The 19,606-nt window shown below is 34.7% G+C and overlaps 1 protein-coding gene across 1 annotated transcript in view; it reads left to right on the forward strand.

Annotated features, from left to right (window-relative positions):
• Positions 1-19,606, forward strand: part of LOC107146540 (phospholipid-transporting ATPase ABCA3-like) — a 104,062-nt gene that overhangs the window by 79,174 nt on the left and 5,282 nt on the right. Inside the window, 7 exon segments of the mRNA XM_015490638.1 lie at positions 2,524-2,697; positions 6,084-6,262; positions 12,630-12,755; positions 12,972-13,166; positions 14,925-15,112; positions 15,792-15,962; positions 16,378-16,559. Coding sequence (XP_015346124.1) covers positions 2,524-2,697; positions 6,084-6,262; positions 12,630-12,755; positions 12,972-13,166; positions 14,925-15,112; positions 15,792-15,962; positions 16,378-16,559 — 1,215 coding nt within the window.

Genomic DNA, 19,606 nt, shown 5'->3' on the forward strand with positions numbered 1-19,606 from the left:
AGAGACAGTATATATATGCCAATCTTTTTTCCTTCCTTTCCTGGTTTCTGCAGGATTCTTAAATTTGTGTTTCCTCACTTGCCTGCTCTGATCATGAGATTTGCATATATACTTTGGCTTAATTTCTTTATAAATATGAACTTGAACTAGATCATATTGTCCATACCTCTGTTTTTGCAGAGTTCCACAGACACAGGCTTCCCATCTCATTTCCCTAACTCTTTGCTTGTTATAAAAAAAAATTCCCTGTATTAATGACAGTCTTGGAAATATGAAAAGTAAACAAACACAACCCAAAACAATTATAAAAAGAACCTTGGAAAATGAAAAGATTTAATAGCATAGAAAAAATTCAAGGACAAAGTTACATTTAGATAGGAGGAATAAGTTCTAGGGTTATATTACACAGCAAAATGACTATAGCTCATAACAATGCATATTTGTAAATATCTAAAAGAGAAGATATTAAATCTCTTTACCAAAAAAAAAAATTTGAGGTGATGGATATGATAATCATTCTGATTTGATCATTCCACAATGTATATACATGTCAAAACTTTACATTTAATATATATAATTATTATTGGTCAATTCGAAATTAAGCTAAAAATAAAAAAAATAGTCCAAAGTTTCAGAATATTATACATAGTGTAAGTGAGAATTGGTGGATTAAAGATGAATACAAAAGGGCTAGAGCTAGGGCTCAGTGGTAGTGCATTTGCCTGGCATGTGTGAGGCACTGGGTTTGATTCTCAGCACCACATATAAACAAATAAAATAGAAGTCTATCAACAACTAAAACAAAAATTTTAAAAAAAGATGAATACAAAAGAAATACACTTAATCCCATGAGATAAAAAGATAAAAATATGAGAAAAATATGAAATCCATGGAAGACAGAGAGAGAAGTTCCAATAGAGTTCAGAAAGTAATAACAGAACACAAAGATGTAGTATTAAAAAAGACACTGGCTGAGATTGTACACAGTTGTTTACAAACAAATCTTCAGTGGCAAAAGGCAACTCATTGGATACAACATCATAAGACTTCAGAATGCCAAGGTTAAAGAGAAGACTTCTGAGGCAGCCAGAGAAAAAAGTTGAATAGGCATATGTTTAAATATCCAATGTAACCACAAAGGAATACTTTTTAAAGTTTAACTTTAAAACATAAATGACCAATGCAGAAGAAAAAAGAATTTAAAAAACTAAATCACATCTAAACTACAAAGAAGGGATAAAAATAAAGCAGAAAAATCTGAATAAATAAATAAATAATATGATAATAACAACCCACAAAATTAATAAAGTCAAATAACAGCAAAACATGCTCATTAAATAAATGACAAGACTGCCATTCTGGACTTCCCCAATCCCCACATTGGAAACAAGCCCCCAACTTCATGCTATTTATGGAAGGCACAGTAAAAAAAAAAAAAGATATAGAAAGTAAAAGAATGGCAAGCACTATGCTACAAAAATACTCATAAAAATAAAACTCAAGTGATTATAGTAATAGAAAAAATATTTAGAATTGAAAAATAATATAATTATGCTATAGCTAAAGTAAAAAATTGTATAGCCTTAACTAATCAATAAATTTTAAAAGTTTGGAAAAACACCCAGCATTGCATATTCAAAGAAAGAATGGTGAACAGGGAGTTAGCAAGGATGGTGGAATGTGATGGTCATCATTATCAAAGTACATGTATGAAGACATGAATTGGTGTGAACATACTTTATATACAATGAGACATATGAAAAAGTGTGCTGTAAATGTGTAATAAGAATTGTAATACATTCTGCAGTCATTTACTTTTAAAAAATCAATTAAAAATTTTTTAAAAACAAAAATTAACCAAATAGAAAGTGAATATATATAGCTGGCCAGTGTGGTGTACACCTGTAATCCCAGTGACTAAGGAGGCTGAAGCAGGCAGATCACAAGTTCCAGGCCATTCTCAGAAACTTAAAGAGACCCTGTCTCAAGACAAAATAAAGGGGTCTGAGGTATGGTTTAGTGGCAGAGGGCCTCTGAATTCAATCCCCAGAACTGCCCCCCAACACACACACGCACGCGCGCACACACACACACACACACACAGTACTCTGATTTGACCATTCCACAATGTGAATACACAATAGAGAGTACTAACTAAGCCAGACTAACAAAACTGTTACACTTCTAGAAAGATGCAGTTTACTAATTTGATTTAAGAAGAATTAGAAAATTTGAATTGTACTACAAGCATTCAAGTGACTGATGGTTCAAATTTCTGTCCATAAAGAAAACAAAAGCCTAGACGGCCATACTTCACCAAAAAAAATCGAATTCTGTAATTATCAGCAAAACCTCTTATCACAAGTATAAACTATTAAAAAACTTATTAAGACGTAATTCCTGTTCTTCAAAGATAATCTGGTTTTTAATTTCCTAAGTTTGGTTGGATCATTACTGGGGGATTTTTTTATCTTAGGGATAGTTTATTTTCTATTATGTAACCTACTCTTATCATACTTTTAGGAACATCGACTAACTTGTCTAATGGCACCAGAAAATTCATACGTAATTCATTTCTGCTCTTTCCCAATTATAACCTTGGGAAATGCATCAGTGACTATACTGTTATCTACCATATGAAGATACTGTGCACCCAAAAAAAGAATATTCACAAATTCTTAAATTGTAGTAAAGAAAGTAAGTATCTTGAGGATCTCTATAAATATCTATGAAATTAACCTCGGGTTCAGACCACAAAACATGTATAAATCTGCTGTTCATTCAAGGAGAGAGGACACATGTTTGGTACATGTGTCATTTTTCAAGCCAAGGAAAACTTCTAAAGTATAGTAAAACTTTAAAAGTATATCAAGGTAATTTTAAAATAATTATCAGGTATAGAATAAGAGCTACTAATAATCAACCATCTACTAGTATAACTTTTTTAAAATATTTATTTTTTAGTTGTAGTTGAACACAATACCTTTATTTTATTTATTTATTTTTATATGGTGCTGAGGATTGAACGTAGGGCCTTGCCTGTGCTAGGTGAGCACTCTACTGCTGAGCCACAACCCCAGCCTAGTATCACTTTTTGAAATATCAGTTTTTAATTTAGTGCTGATATAGAGAATACAGCTCAGAGTTCGTTTTTGCATGTTGTGTTTGCTAAATTATTTTATTAATTTTAATAATTTAATGTAGATTACTTTAATTAATGTATTCAAAGCATATACAAATAGTGTATTTCTTTTCCAATCCATATTGTAGATGTTTCTTGTTCTTGATTTACTGCTTTGTCAGACAGATACTGAAAGAATGAACAAGGCTCGTCATCAGAGAAAATGCCCGTTTATTGAGGAACAGCTCTGCATATTCATAGAGCCGGGGGTGGTTTGACAGTTATGACAGTTTAACAGTTTAATGGTTTGACAGTTGGTACGGGTTGTTTTCTGATTGGTGGGTAAGGATCATGTGAGTCAGCAGGGCTAGTCTGATTGGTGGGTATGGATCATGTGAGCCAGCAGGGCTAGTCTGTTTGGTGGGTAAGGATCATGTGAGTCAGCAGGGCTAGTCTGATTGGTGGGTAAGGATCATGTGAGCCAGCAGGGCTCACCATTGGATGGCTCTCTCGGGGGATGGGGAAGTTAGTCTTTGGAGCCGGGGTGACTCCCAACAGATACAATAGTTAAATTGAATCAAAGTGACAACAGACCTCCATTTTCATTCCAATATCAGAGTTAACATTGTAATATTTTAGCATTAAGTATGATGTTTATTATAGAAACTTTATAAATTTAAGGAGTTCCTTTTTTTTCCATGTTTGGTTTTTTAAATCATGAAAAAGTGTACAATTTTATCAGATACTTGTTACTGCTTGTATTGAAGTGAGTGAATGATTTTTCTTCTTTGCTCTGTTGAATTGCATATATATTCTATTGAATTACATAGTGAATTATTTAGCCTGAATTTGTAATGGCAAATAATTATAAGTCATATGATAAACTGAATAAACCAAACAGTGTTATGATGTATAAATTGTTATACATCAGACTGCTTGCTACTATTAGTAAGGATTCTTACATCTATGCCCATAAAAAATTACATAGATGTAATTTCAGGTTGATTTGTTTTGTTTTGTAAAATATTTATAAAAAGTTATGGAATAAAAAATATTTAAGAAGTTTTTATTTGGTCAAAATTTTGTGGAATGTTCATTGCAGCTCAATTCACAATAGCTAAGCTATGAAACCAACACAGGTGCCCTACAATAGATGAATGGATAAAGAAAATCTGGTATAAATACACAATGGAATATTACTCTGCCATAAAGAAGAATGAAATTATGGCATTTGCTGGTAAATGGATGGAATTGAAGGCAATCATGCTAAGTGAAATAAGGCAATCCCCAAAACCAAAACCTGAATGTTGTCTCTGATATATGGATTCTAACTCACAATGGGGAGACAGGGTTTGTTCTTGGAGGCTTACTGAATTGGATGGGGGGAACGGAGGGAAAGGTGGGGGATGGGAATGGGAAAGAGAATGAATTAGACATAACTTTCTTATGTTCATATATGAATACACAACCAGCATGCTGTACATTATGTACAACCTCAAAATGGAAGTTATTCTCCATGTATGTAAGATATGTCAAAACACATTGTAGTATCATGTGTAACTAAAAAGAACAAATTAAAAATTTTTAAATTTTGTGGAGGAGGATTGGTGTTATTTTTTGTTAAATGATGGAATTCACTTTTGGAAATTGTGTATGGAGATTGTTTTTTGGGAAGGTTTTTTAACTATCGATTGACCTAAGAATAAAGATAGAATTATTGAGTATTTTATGAGGCAAAAGTTTTGGTAGGATCATTCATTACATCTAAATTTTCAAATTAATTGGAGTAAATTTGTTCAAAACATCAACATTTTTAACATCTGTATTATTGATAGTGATATCCCCATTTTAATGCATAATATTCCTGATTTTTGCCACTTGCCTTTTTTCTTGAGCAATCTTAACAGAAGTTTGTCAGTTTTATTAGTCTTTTCCAAAAAAAGAAAGTTTTCAGCTTTGTTAGTTCTTTTTATTGTGTGTTTGTTTTCTAATTTATTTAGTTATATTCGTTTTCATTTTCTTCTACATTTTACACTTGGGAGATCAGTTTTCTAACATCATAAGATGGGTTCCTACATCATTTATTGTCCATGTGGTTTGGTGTATCAATATTTTTCCTGATTAGATACTCTGAATGTCTAACATCTGTGATTTGATGTTTCATTAGTTTGAGAAAAATTTTCATTCATGGGAAGAGAAAACATCCAAGGGAAAAAAAAGTTTTAAAGGCAATATTGGCCCTTGGAGCCTTGATCTTATCTACGAAGCAGGAAACAAATAAGTTAAGGATACTGCAGAACAAAGAGCCTGTTATGGAATCAGAAAACAGTATCTACTCCTCTACCACCTCCACTATCTCCACCATCTCCACCACCTCTCAATTACTCACTTCAGAAAAACAGACATTTATAAAGAAACTGCATTTCATTTTACCAATAAAATAGCTTTCATAATCTAAGTCTTTGTTCCAAATATATCATCATTAAAACATAGAATTCCATGAAAACTCACAATTCAAAAAACAAGGAGGCAGCTAGTTTTCAAGAAAAACTAGTATAAGAATACAAAAGCAAGATTAAAAACAAAACATATAACAAAATTGTTTTTTAAAAACCACAGAAGCAACATACAAATATGCCAGTATGAAGGTGTGGGAGCTAATATGGCAAAATGTTAACAACATTGATACTAGTTAGATGGAGTACTGTTTATTATTGTTTGAATTTCATTTTACATTTGAGAATTTTAGAGATGATAACATAAGGAGAAACAGATTCTCGTAGACAACATAGATTATGATACTGTTCTTTATAAAGTTCAAGAATAATCGCTTCTTACACTCTAAATACTTTGTCTTAGTTTAGCCTAGTGCTTCATTTTATACTGTATTTCTTCTTCTTTGTTGTTCTCTTCATCTGTTCATGGTGTCAGTACGATTAGCATTCTCTCTCACTATTCCCAGATACTGAGAAGAATATTTATTCTTTGGAAGAGCATACAATTGGAAAGCATTTGATTATTATGAGTATTGCAGGCTGTCTTTTTATTCTCTTCATTTTCCTTTGTGATAACACTTTGTGGAAATTAAGAACATTTCTCAATAAACATGTTCACTTTGCTATCTACAAGAAATATAAGAAGGTGAGTGCTTAAGATCAACTCTAAGAACATTGAAAATTAGGTCCTCAAAAGTATGTGTTGATATGTGACTACCAGTTACCAGACTCAGTCACCAAATAAAAGAAAAACTCATCTGCATGAATAAAATTAACATTACTGAGGTAAAATCATCTCTAACAAAGTGAATTCTCTTTGATGATCATTTCAAGGGACTAAAGTTTATCTTTATGAATTTTCTGTACTGCTGACTATTTTCTCTTTCATTGATGTTTTGAATATAATTTCCTCATATTTCTCCTCTCTTAGAAGCCTTAATTCACAGCTTTTAGGTTTCTCCTCATTTCTAAATAAGTATTTAAAACTAATCATTCCCTAAAAGCACTACTCTAGCTATGCCCTTAAATTCTGATGTATTATTTTTATTTTTTTTAATTGACAAAAATTATATGTATATTTAAATGTATAGCTTGATGGTTTGATATACATGGTGGAATGGTTTAGTTAAGCTTGTTAATATATTCAATATCTCATATATTTGTCTTTTCTTGTGGTGAGAACATTTCAAATCTACTCCTCTAAGTATATTCTTTCTTAAGTTGATTTTAATTGAAAAATAATAATTGTGTGTTTTAAGGGATACAGTGTAATGTTTTGATATGTTTACAGTGGAATGATTAATTCAAGCTAAAGCATTTAAGATATACTTTTTTAGTAATTTTGAAATATATAATGCATTGTTATTTATAACAGTCAACATTCAGTGTGTGATAGGAAACAAAGCTTATTGCTCACATCTACCTGAACCTTTGCTCAGCTTTTCTTACCCCACAAGCCTCTGATAGCCATCGTTCTGCTCTTTACTTCTGTGAGTTCAATGCTTTTAGAATCCACATATAAATGAGGTCATAACCATATTTGGCTTTCCATATCTGACTTATTTCACTTGACATAATATCCTCTAGGTTCATCCATGTTGTTCCAAATGACAGGATGTCCTTTTTTTAAAGGCTAAATATCATTTCATTATGTATTTAACCACATTTTGCTAATCATACATCTTTTGATGAATACTTAGGTTGATTCAATATTTTGGCTATTGTGAATAGTGCTATCATGAGCATGAGAGCGTAGATATCTTTACAAGGTGATTATTTCATTTTCCTGGGATATATACCCAAAAGAGGGATTGCTTGGTCATATGGCAGTTCTATTTTAAACTTCCATACTATTTTCCTTAATGGCTGTGTTACCAGAGTCTTAGATCAGAGGCCCAACTCAGGGGGTCCCAACAAATCAGGTCTGGGCACTCACCTCATAAACCAAACGGAAAAAGTAATGGTGACAAGAGAGAAAGGAATTTTTTAATAGGTAAAGCTACCCAAGGAAGACAAAAGTGACCAGCATTTCTGGGGTACTAGTATGAGCATCCACATTACATAGAGAGGGGGACCAGAAATACAGAGTCAAGTAGTCTTGCCCAAGCTGATCATGATCTCAGGATTGGTCAGGTAGGACCTTGTTGGTGATAAGAAAGTTGCTGTTTCCTGGGGGATAGTTTCAACTCATCACTAGGTGTATATCTATTGGACTTGCTTCTGGAATTCAAGGTAACTCAGAGCAAAGGAGACAAATGCAAAATGAAGATGCCACTTTTTCCTCTGTTTTCCATTACCCATTGGACATTTGCAGGTTCAAATGAAGAGTCAATGTTTTTAGCCAAAGCAACCTACCTCTAAGTCTTTGTTACACCTGTACTTATTTATATTCCCACCAACAGCATACAAGGGTTCCCTTCACAACCTTTCCAACACTTGCTATATGTTGTGTTTTTTATGATAGCTATTGTGTGTGGGTCAGGAGTTATCTCATTGTGGTTTTCTTCATTTTGTAAATTAGTGAATTATAGTTATGCATAATATAGCATTCATTTTGACATAATTCTTGCAACTTTGGAATATAATTTGCTTCAATAAGATCTCAAATAATTTCCTTTTTCTCCTGTCCTCCCTTTCCATGTTCATTTTACTTTACTGGTCTTCCTTCTATTTGCTTATAGTTTTTTTAAATTAGTGCTTTATAGGTAAACATAAAGGTGAAATTCACTGTGATATACTCTTACATGCACATAAGATTTGGTCAATTTCATTCCACCATTCTTCCCTTTGCCCTTCCCTCCTCTCTCCCTTTCAATCCCTCTCCTTTGCTCCTTTCCATTTTGTTGTTTCCTCTGCTGTGCAGACCTTTTTTGTTTAATATAGTCCTGTTAGTTTATTTTTGCTTTTGTAGCCTGAGTTTTTGATGTAATATTTTTATGTAATCATTTTTTTTTATAAAATGCTGTTATCCTCTTGGGCCTCTCTAGTTAGTTTCAGATGGTTTTCTCTTATTGATCCCAGGATTTTCTCCTTATCTTTGACTTTCAGCATTTTTACTGATACGTTTTTATATGGATATCTTTGTGTGTTTATCTCACTTGGTTTTCCTTAAGCTCCTTGAATATATAATATTTTTCATTATATTTAGAAGTTTCCAGCTAGTACTTTTTTTGAATATTTGCTAGTTTGTTGTTTAGCAACCAGCTCAAATATTTTAGTAAACTCTGGTTCCCTTGCAGTGTGAAGCCTGTGATAGTCCTCAAAGGGTGTGGGCCTCGGCATGGGCACAAACACCCTGAAATGGCAGTGAGGTTTTTAGGGCTCTTTTTGCCTATGTCTTCCATGACCACACCCAGCTGTTAAACTCCACTAATTGCTGACTGAATTTGGTATGGTTTTCAACAATGCACTAGGGCATGATCCAATTTACTGATCATCTTTGGAGAAGTAGTTAAGGTCAATGAATAAATTTCATTGCTATCCCAAGAGGATTCTTTATTGTGGTTCTCTCTGGTAAAATAGCTAGCCTGTGCTTTAATTTTTTTTTTTTGCTTTAAATTTTTAAAATTTTATTTATTTATTTATTTTTATTTTAATTAGGTATATATGACAGCAGAATGTATTTTGATTCATACATGTACTTAGGATAATATGTCCACCATCTTTCCTACCCCCATGCACCCTCCCTCCTCTCCCACCTCTTTGCCCAATCAAAGTTTCTCCATTTTCCCCATGCCTCCCACCTCCCTGTTATGTGTCAGTTTCCACTTATCAGAGAAAACTTTCGGCCTTTAGTTTTTGGGGATTGGCTTACTTTGCTTAGCATGATATTCTCCAGCTCCATCCATTTAACTGAAAATGGCATAATTTTATTCTCTTTTAATGCTGAGTAATATTCCATTATGTATATATGCCACATTTTTTATCCATTCATCTATTGAAGGGCATCAAAGTTACTTCACAATTTAGTCATTGTAAATTGAGCTGCTATAAACATTGATGTGGCTGCATTACTATAGTATGCTGATTTTAAGTCCTTTGGGTATAGACTGAGGAGTAGGATAGCTGGGTCAAATGGTGGTTCCATTCCAAGTTTTCTAAGGAATCTCCATAATGCTTTCCAGATTAGTTGCACCAATTTGCAGTCCCATCAGCAATGTATGAGTGTGTCTTTTCCCCCACATCCTCACCAACACTTATTGTTGTCTGTATTCTTGATAACTGCCATTCTGAAGGGAGTGAGATGAAATCTTGGAGTAGTTTTGATTTGCATTTCTCTAATTATTAGAGATGTTGAACAGTTTTTCCAATATTTGTTGATTGAATGTATATCTTCTTCTGAGAAGTATCTGTTCAGTTCCTTAGCCCATTTATTGATTGGGTTGTTTGTATTTTTGGTGTTGTTTTTTGAGTTCTTTATATATCCTGGAGATTAGTGTGTGTGTGGCAAAAATTTGCTCCCAAAATGTAGGCTTTCTGTTCACCTCACTGATTGTTTAGTTTGCTTAGGAGCAGTTTTTTAGTTTGAATCCATCCCATTTATTAAGTCTTGATTTTATTTCTTGTGCTTTAGGAATCTTGTTAAGGAAGACAGGGCCTAATCCAAAATGATGAAGATTTGTGCCTACTTTTTCCTCTATTAGGTGCAGGGTCTCTGGACTAATTCCTAGGTCCTTGATCCACTTTGAGTTGAGTTTTTTGCATGGTGAGAGATAGGGGGTTATTTTCATTTTGCTGCACATGTATTTCCATTTCTCCCAGTACCATTTGTTGAAGAGGCTATCTTTTCTCCAGTGCATGTTTTTGGCACCTTTGTCTAGTATGATATAACTGCATTTATATGGGTTTATCCCTGTGTCTTCTATTCTGTAGCATTTGTCTACATGTCTATTTTGGTGCCTATAGCATGCCATTTTTGTTACTATAGCTTTGTAGTATAATTTAAGTTCTGGTATTGTGATGCCTCCTGCTTCACTCTTCTGGCTAAGGATTGCTTTGACTATTCCAAATGAATTTATGATTTTTTTAAATTTCTATAAGGAATGAAATTGGCATTTTTATTGGAATCACATTGAATCTGTATAGCACTTTGGGTAGTATGCCCAAATTTATTTATTTTTTTTATGTGGTACTGAGTATCAAACCCAATACCTCACCCATGTGAGGCAAGTACTCTACCACTGAGCCCCAGCCCCATGCTTTAGATTTTATCTCTTTTAGTCATTGTAAATTGAGCCACTATAAACATTGATGTGGCTGCTTTCCACATCAATATGCAGCTCAATTTACAAGCATTGTAATTGCTTAATTGCTTTCCACCAAAATCTCCATTACTGATTAGAGCATCCTTAGGTTGTAACTTTCCCATGCTGTTTCAAATAAAGTAAATTACACTGGATAGAGCAAAGGAATTCTGTTTGACAGCCTAACACTCCTCACTAGGCAAAATTGGTGGTTCAGATATGGGACAGTAATACAATGGGACTTCAGTATTCCTACCAACTTAATAGGTTTTCTTGAATAAATTTTTCTCCATTTACATTACAGTACATCCTTAGATCATTTCAAAAAACTTTAAGTGATCATATGTTAAAATAATTTTCAGCAGTTTCACTGGAGCACAAATTCACAGATCTAATATTGCCATTCTGAAAGTCTCAAATGTTTTCTATGTGAAGTGTTACTGTTTCTCTCTCATGTTTAGATTGTTCTTAGCTATAGCTTCAGTTTTTAATGAGGTGTCTGATTTGGGAAAAATAACAATAAGCTCTGTATTCCTGACTTCTTAAATTGAAAAGAACAATAGTCAATTTGTTCTGAAATGATTGGACAAAGCACTTTTGAAAATTATGCCAAATTTCTTTTCTAACATCTTGGTATTTGTTTTTTTTCAGAGGCTACTTGGTCTAATCAAGAGCATTTATATCTGTAACATTTATCTAAAAAATATCATCCACTGGGTCCAAATAAGCCTTGCTGATGTTTTATTAGTTCCCATTCCCTTTTAATTTTGGCAAGTTTATTTATGATTACAAATGCATTACTTTAACTTTCCCGACTCTCTTGAGATGGCTTCTTTTGTAAGGATCCACGTGATAAAATCATTTCTCTGAATGCTTTGAATTCTATATTTCAGAGATTTTAAAGTACACATAGTAGCATGTTAATTTACACTTTTGGGGAGATACAGGAGATTTAACCAAGGTGACACTTAACTATGCCACATCCGCAGCCCTTAAATTTTTTTATTTTGAGATAGGGTCTCACTAAGTTGCTTAGAGCCTCACTAATTTACTGAGGCTGACCTCAAACTTGCAACCATCTTCTTGCCTCAGCCTCCCAAGTTTCTGGAATTATAGACATGTACCACCACACCTGGCCAATTCACACTTTTTCTACCATGTGAATAACTTTTCCCTCTCTGGTCCCCACCTTCATTTCATAACTTAGTTAAGTTGTTGATGAGATTCAGGAAGTTTCTTGGAAATAAATCAAACCGTTTTAGAGCATCACATGACTAAATCAACCAGGGTCACTCCAGGTGAATTTTGGCTGACTAAATAAAGACTCAGTCACAGAAAGTAACTTTTTGGGTTCAGGGACCAGTCCTCAGCCACAGCTCCCAGAAGGGGACAAGGCAGGCAAGAAAGAGTGAGGAACAAGTTCTGAACCATTTTATTGGAGAGAAGCCATTCAAAAGAGGCAAGGAGTCAGGTTTTAGGTGGTTGAGTCTAGCGTCGTGATAACTTGTGGGTCAGGAGGTTGACTGACATCTTGGAAGGCCATGCTCATCTCATGTACTGTGTGGGGATCAAAGGCAGAGCAAGAGAAAGGGACACATACATGCACAGCTCAGACAGAGCAGTCTACTTTGTGTGCTCAGAATGCTCACAGCTCCCACACACAGCCCATGGCTGGCTCGCCACACCTTCTATTTTAAAATCTTTAATAGTATCTCTTGGTTTAGATTTCATGAAGCCATTCAGTTTATGATTCTTGTCTTAAAAATATAGGATATAATTTCCAAGGAATTATCTGGAGAATCTCCAGATAAAGATGTAGAAGATGAGAGAAAGAGAATTCTGGAGCATTCTAAAGAGTTGATGAATTCCCCAGTGCTTATTAAGGAACTCACAAAGGTAAATCATTCAACGGCCAAAATATTCTTGTCTTCATAGCTCTCTGAGAGCATGCCATTGGTGTCAAGGACTCGCTGTGGTTCTTCAGCATCTATGTGTATTCTACCAAGATAGTTCTTAGGAAACTGTCTGAGGTAGTGGCCCATAGGTCTAAGGTATTTATTGCATTTGACCTATAAATATTCTTTACTGAACTGTATTTTCTGAATTTTTTAGATATACTTTACATATCCAGTAATTCTGGCTGTGAAAAATATTTCCCTGAAAGTCCAAAGGCAGGAGTGCTTTGGATTACTTGGATATAATGGAGCAGGTAAAACAAGTACATTCCAAATTTTGACTGGAGAGCAGAGTCCTACCTCTGGGGATGTGTTTATTGATGGCTTTAGCATCACCAAAAATATCCTAAAGGTAAGATTATATTACAGTATAAGATGACTTATGGGTGCAGGTTAACAGGCAGATGGCTAGGGATAATGGATGACGATCCTGGTGGATATTGTATTGAATTCTGAAAAGAGAAAAATTTGAAGAGAGAATGAAGCAATTAGAGCATAACTTACAACAAGAGAGTCTTTTATGTCTTTGAAATTGTTGGAATAAAAGGCAAAATTCTCTCAACAGTGCATCTAACATATGCCAAACAAGGTATGGTAAGGGTAGAGAGACTGGGCAGAAGAAGATTTTCTGCAATTCGGTTGCAGCTAAGCCCTTGATCAATATTACTAAGGGCTCTGAAGCACTATGTCACTTTTCAGTGTGATGGCAAATCAAAGCAGGGTCTATCTTTTAGATACTATCTAAATACAAATACTACCCTTTGTATTCCTGTATCAGCTAGTCATTGGCTAAACATGCCATCTAGAAGAGGGCTCATCACTTTGGGAAGAAGCTAAGTGTGGTGAGAATTTCAAGAAGAAGAAAGTGGTCAAATTTCAAATGCTAGGAAATCTGAGGAAAGCCTGAATAGTGTACTAAATTATTGAATATAGAGCATTTCATCAATGAAGGTGTCGAGAACAATCCAAATTTCTTTTCTAACATCTTGGTATCTGTTTTTTTCAGAGGCTACTTGGTCTAATCAAGAGATTCATATCTGTAACATTTATCTAAAAAGATCCATTGGGTCCAAATAAGTCACTCCTCTACATCCCAAGCCCCCCATCAGGTCTTTTTACAGGGAGAGTTTCAGTTTATTGTTTCTTTTTCCTTTGGGTGGGTCATATTTTCTGTTTCTTTGTATGCTAGTGAGTTTTTATTGAAAATTGGACTTTTGAATCTGATAATGTGGTAACTCTAGGGATAATATTCTCCCCATTCTCCTACTATTGCTGGTTTCCTGTCAGTTTTTTAGTTGTCATTGTTTTTTTATTGTTCAGGTTTTATTGTCCAAGGCTCATTCTGTGCTTGGATTCAGCCCAAAATACAAATTTAGTGCAATATGGTCTTTTCTGAGCCTGTCTATACATTTCCCTGAACAGAGGTATCACCTTCTAATTTTATTTATTTATTTAATTTTTTTAAAGGAGGAAAAGAGAAAAATGAAGATGAGAGTGCAGGGATTCCCTTAAGTCCACTGGAATTTATTTTATCCCACTAGAGATTGGGGAAGCTTGCACTATGCCAGGATTAGGGGCATGAATAATCTAGTCGATGTAAATTAAATATTTGTTTAAATTCACAATTTTTCTCTGGCTACGTTAGCGGTGTATACCTGAATGCAAATCAGCAAAAGGGTTTGACCAATTTCTGAAGCAACACTCATTTTAGTCTCCTATTTGTGGAGCATTGCTTTGAGTTCAGCCTGATGTGGAACAAGATGTGCACATGGCTGTGCAGATCGAGCAGTGTAAAGTCATCCATGGTAGCCATGCCATTTGGAACTCCTGATTGAGGAGGGGAGCATCTCAGTTTTCAATATTGAGTAGGCACTGAAATTTTATTTTTAACTTCTTCATCTTCAAGATCATTAATACTGTTTACAGGAAACTATTATTATAGTGTTCTGTAATTGGCCCAAGAGCCATACTTTGGTAGCCCTTCAGAAAAGAAAAATTCTTGGTAGGACTCTTAGAAGCATGACCTGGAGGACTGCAGGTCTGTCTCATCCATGGATGTTCAGTAGGATGGATGATGTAGGTTTTTACTTAAAGTAATTCTTATAATTAGGTGAAGTCAAGAATTGGCTATTGTCCTCAATTTGACGCTTTGCTGGAATACATGACTGGCCGGGAAATAATGATCATGTATGCCAGAATATGGTGAGTTTCTGAGCACCAGATTCATCTGTATGTGAACAAACATTTGAGCTCATTGGAATTGGAGCCACATGCTGACAATATTATCAGGACCTACAGGTAAATCGTTGTGCTGCTTTTTTGTTGTTGTTGTTGTTATTGTTGTTAATGATGCTGCTAATCTTGAAGTGTTTCTCCTCTGTGTTCCTGATATTTGAAATGAATAACCATAGCTCCACCTATGTCCCTGTATCACAGTTACTAATTGTGAAACTGTCTAATGCCCTACTAGATTTCAGTTTCAAGTAAAAAGGCAGATGCATCAAGTTCCACATTTTCTCTTTGCAGAGATGAAACTCAAAATCCTAGTTCTATTTGAATTGCAGCTCTGAACCTCAAGAGGGAGCATCTTATTCCTCGTGTTCCTATGGTTCTTTGTCTTCTAAACAAAAGAGGAATATAGGCCTTATGATTAATGGTGGGTTTATGTACCTGGGAAACCATGATAACCTAAGAATGAGTAAATAAATGTTGTTGATAATGCTGCCCAAATCAGATACATAAAAGTCACTCCTCTACATGTCAAAATAAAATGAACACACACACACACACACACACACACACACACACACAATCTGTAGTTGGACTTGCTGCATTGTTAATCATCACAGTGGATGTTCATGTTAAATATTTGTTGAATCTCTCAGCATTTGGGATATTTGTGCTAAGTATTTTCCTAAATAACTGATATATATAGTCTCTTCTTCTACTTTCTATCCCTGCTCCTTTGACCATGAAGTGGAGGAAACAAACGTAGGTTGAGCACTGCTATTGCCATAATGGGAAAGTCCTCAGTCATCTTTCTGGATGAGCCATCTACTGGTATGGACCCAGTAGCCCGACGCCTGCTCTGGAACACAGTGACAAAGACACGTGAAAGTGGAAAAGCTATCATTATAACCTCCCATAGGTCTGTGTGGCTCATTGAGGGGCTTGGTTAAGGCTGGCAGGAATTGTAGTGGCTCTAGAAGAAATTATTTGGGGTCAGGAATATGGGATGGTAAACTTGCATATGTATATGAGCTGCTCTTTAGGAATTAGGATTCATTTTAATTCTAATGAGTGCAATGGCTAAGAATTTTTAGTATGTTTAAAACTCCAGAGTAGGCAGAAGACAGGAAATTTCAGAAGATGTTACATTTGAGAATTGGGTAATACTATTATTTATCATTTTTAAAAAATATACTTTCCAGTTATGAGCTTGATGATTGGTAGGTTCAAATTCTGATTGCAAATAGAATCACAAAATCTTGGCTGTTTCAACCCTATGTCCTCCAAAGGAAAACTGTTTAGCCTTACTTTATGCTGCTCTCTTATTTTGCAAGCATGGAGGAATGTGATGCCCTTTGTACCAAGATAGCCATCATGGTGAAGGGGAAACTTATGTGCTTGGGCAGCCCTCAGCACCTCAAGAACAAGTTTGGTGATATTCATATCCTGAAAGTCAAGGTCAAGACTGAGGATAAATTAGAGGATTTTAAATATTTCATCAAAATGACATTTCCAGGTAAATGCAGTTGCTTTAACTTTGTTAGGGATGTGTTAAATCATATTTGTTGTTCTCACCATGCATATGATTTATGTCTTCAACATCAGTTTTGTGCAAGTTATTGACATCTGTAAGAATGGAGATCAGAAAATAGATAAAATAGATTGTAGAACAGAGTGGAGAACATGTGGAAAAATAATCATCTCAGCATTGGTCATAGTTATTATGATGTGCCTATGAAAATCTATGCAGATAGATATGTACATCAAGAATTAAATATTCAATTATTCATTCATGCAACAAATATTTTTGAATACTCATTAGTACTAGAGTTCTATTTGATGTGATATCTAAATCTCCACAAAGAAAATTATGACCATAAAACCTCATTTACCATAAACTGTCCTAGCAACTTGTAGACGCAAGCACTTTTACAAGAATATGGTTTGAGACACATTTTTAAGTGTAAAGTGGTGGTCATCTAGTTCATCTGTAATTAGTCCTTGAGCAAATAGCTATTGAAATATGAAATAATTTTAAAAATTAACTAATACTAAATCTATACATAAATATTAATATCTAAAATGAAGAAAGAGGACCCACTTATTCTATTTTTATGGAATGAAGCACTGCCCCCAAAATATAGCCAGTTAAGATCTTTAAATTAAAAGTAAATAAATAAGGAATAAATGTTATAAGCAAAAGGCAGCCAGAATGTACTCTTCTAAAAAGGTCTTGCCAGAGGAATCAGAATTTTTAAAATGAGTCCACACAATCTCAAGGAAATTTAATTGATTGTGTATTATTTTTTCATGCACAAGTAAGATGATTCCATTTCTTCAGTGAGAAAGATTATATCTCCAAGAAACACTTCTGGTAAACTTAAATAAGGAATTGATAAAATTAAACAAGATATCTTTAATGCAATAATTGGCTGAGAAACAAAGATAAGAAAATTCTTTAACAGCCAAAAAAAGAAAATAGGAAAAGCAAGAAAGAAAAAAAAAATAAGTTAATGGTGAACTGAAACATGAGAGTGAGCAGTAAGAAACACATCCCAAAAGACTCTGAGAAAGGAATCTTATAGCTATGAAGATAAGAATGTTATTTTGTCTGATCCACCAATTACATAGGAATCTCCTTCCAAAACTATAAGAATATTCATCTCACTTAAACGTGACCAAACATAAGGATTATAATTGAACCCCACAGAAAACTTTGACTAGCAGAAAAGGATAAGAGCAAAACCTACTGAAAACACAGAAGATGTATAATACCACAAAAGAAATAAATCTATTATCTTTCAGTATGAATCTAACGAACTACAAATAAGATAGATGCCATGAAAGAAAATCCTGAATCATAATTGAAAGGGCTAAGAAATTAGATGACTAGACAACAGAATATTCAAAAACAGCAACAACATTGGAGAGGTTTTTTTTAAAGTAAACATTTCATAAATACATAAATATAAAGAACAAATAGCATAGAAGGTACAAGGAAATGGAGACTGGAAAGTAGGAAAACATCAGACAGACATATAGATAAGCATTTGGGAACAAATATGTAAGAAGCAAGGCAATGACAATCCAATCCAAGTACAAAGTAGTCCACAAAGAAGAAAGTAAAGTGATAGAAGAAATATTAAAAACTATCATTTTAAAAATTTTCTGAAATAAAGAAGACAAACCTAATACTAGAAGGGTAACTGGACAACAGAGAAATTTACCTAATATCAATACCAAGATAAATAATTGTATTTTAATAATAACAGGAGAAGGGGGACCTTTGGATACAAATAAAAAGAAAAGGTAAAGAAAATTAGATAGACCTCAGATTCATAGCTAAAATGTTTTGTTAGGAGAAACTATAGGCAAAATATAAGACAAGGTTTTTATATGCAGCCAAAATGACCTTCAAGAATGAAAGTCACAAAGAGTTATGAACACATAAAAACTCAAGGAATTTTACTCACAAAAAGCCCTTTCTGGAGAATAAACAAACAAAAAATTTCTTTATCACCTTTGAAATCACTGGAAAAGCTTCTGCATAATCTGTATTGGTGGAGGGCTGGAGTTGTAGCTCAGTGGAAGAGCACTTGCCTGGCATGTGTGAGGAGGCACAGGGTTTGATTCCCAGCACCACATATCAATAAATAAAATAAAAGTCCATCAACAACTAAAAATATTTTTAAAAAAAAGATGTATTGGTGAGTCTTGGATGTCTTTAACTTTAGACCTAAGCTTAAATGAAGGAGTTCTAGGTGAGAGAATATCATAAAATTGAAAAATATTTTAGAAATGTATATAAAGTAATCAAAAACAAAATATGTGAGAAGTACTATATAGGAATAAAAGAATATTAATGTCCTGATGTGTAAGACTATGGGCATTGGCTTGGTATGGAAAAGCAGGCCAGCAGTCTGGGAGCCAGTACAGTGTGGGGGATAGTCCAGAGTCTGACTGGTTTGGCATTGAGAGTGGTGGGCAGCTTGGAGTTGCTGAGGTCAGCCTAGCACTAGGGCCAGCCTAGAAGCTCGGTCTGAAGGTACTGACTTGGAGTCTGGTACTCTGAGGGCCATCAGACCAGCACTTACAGACCTAATCTCCATGCTGGCCCCTACAGATACAGGATCAAGGCTAGTACCCACATACTTGTCGCGACTTCTTGCCCGCAAGGAAGACGCAACACTCAGGAATCTTCTTTCAGTAGTTTATTTCAGGCCCTTGATAGTTCTTCTTCTCTTTCTCGGATGCCCCTCCCAGCCTTAATATAGCATCTCAAGCCCCAATGCAAAGCAGCCACGTGGAGCTTTCTCATAGGGTGATGAAAAGTCATGCGCCAACTCTCCCAAATAAGGAGTTGTTTGTCACAGACCACAGCGGAGCCAGCGCCATCTTGTAATGGCGACCATAATTTGCATAAACGGCAGAAGCGGCTCACCACAGTTCCCCCTTTCTGTTTTCTTAAAACAATACAGGCAAGAGTAGAGGTCCTATCCCACTGTGAAGAAGTGGCTGCATAGTATGGCTCAGTCTTAAGGAGGGCCCTTCCCCAGATCCGAG

The sequence above is a fragment of the Marmota marmota genome, unplaced genomic scaffold, assembly GCF_001458135.2.
Source record: "Marmota marmota marmota unplaced genomic scaffold, marMar, whole genome shotgun sequence".
Lineage (NCBI taxonomy): Eukaryota > Metazoa > Chordata > Mammalia > Rodentia > Sciuridae > Marmota > Marmota marmota.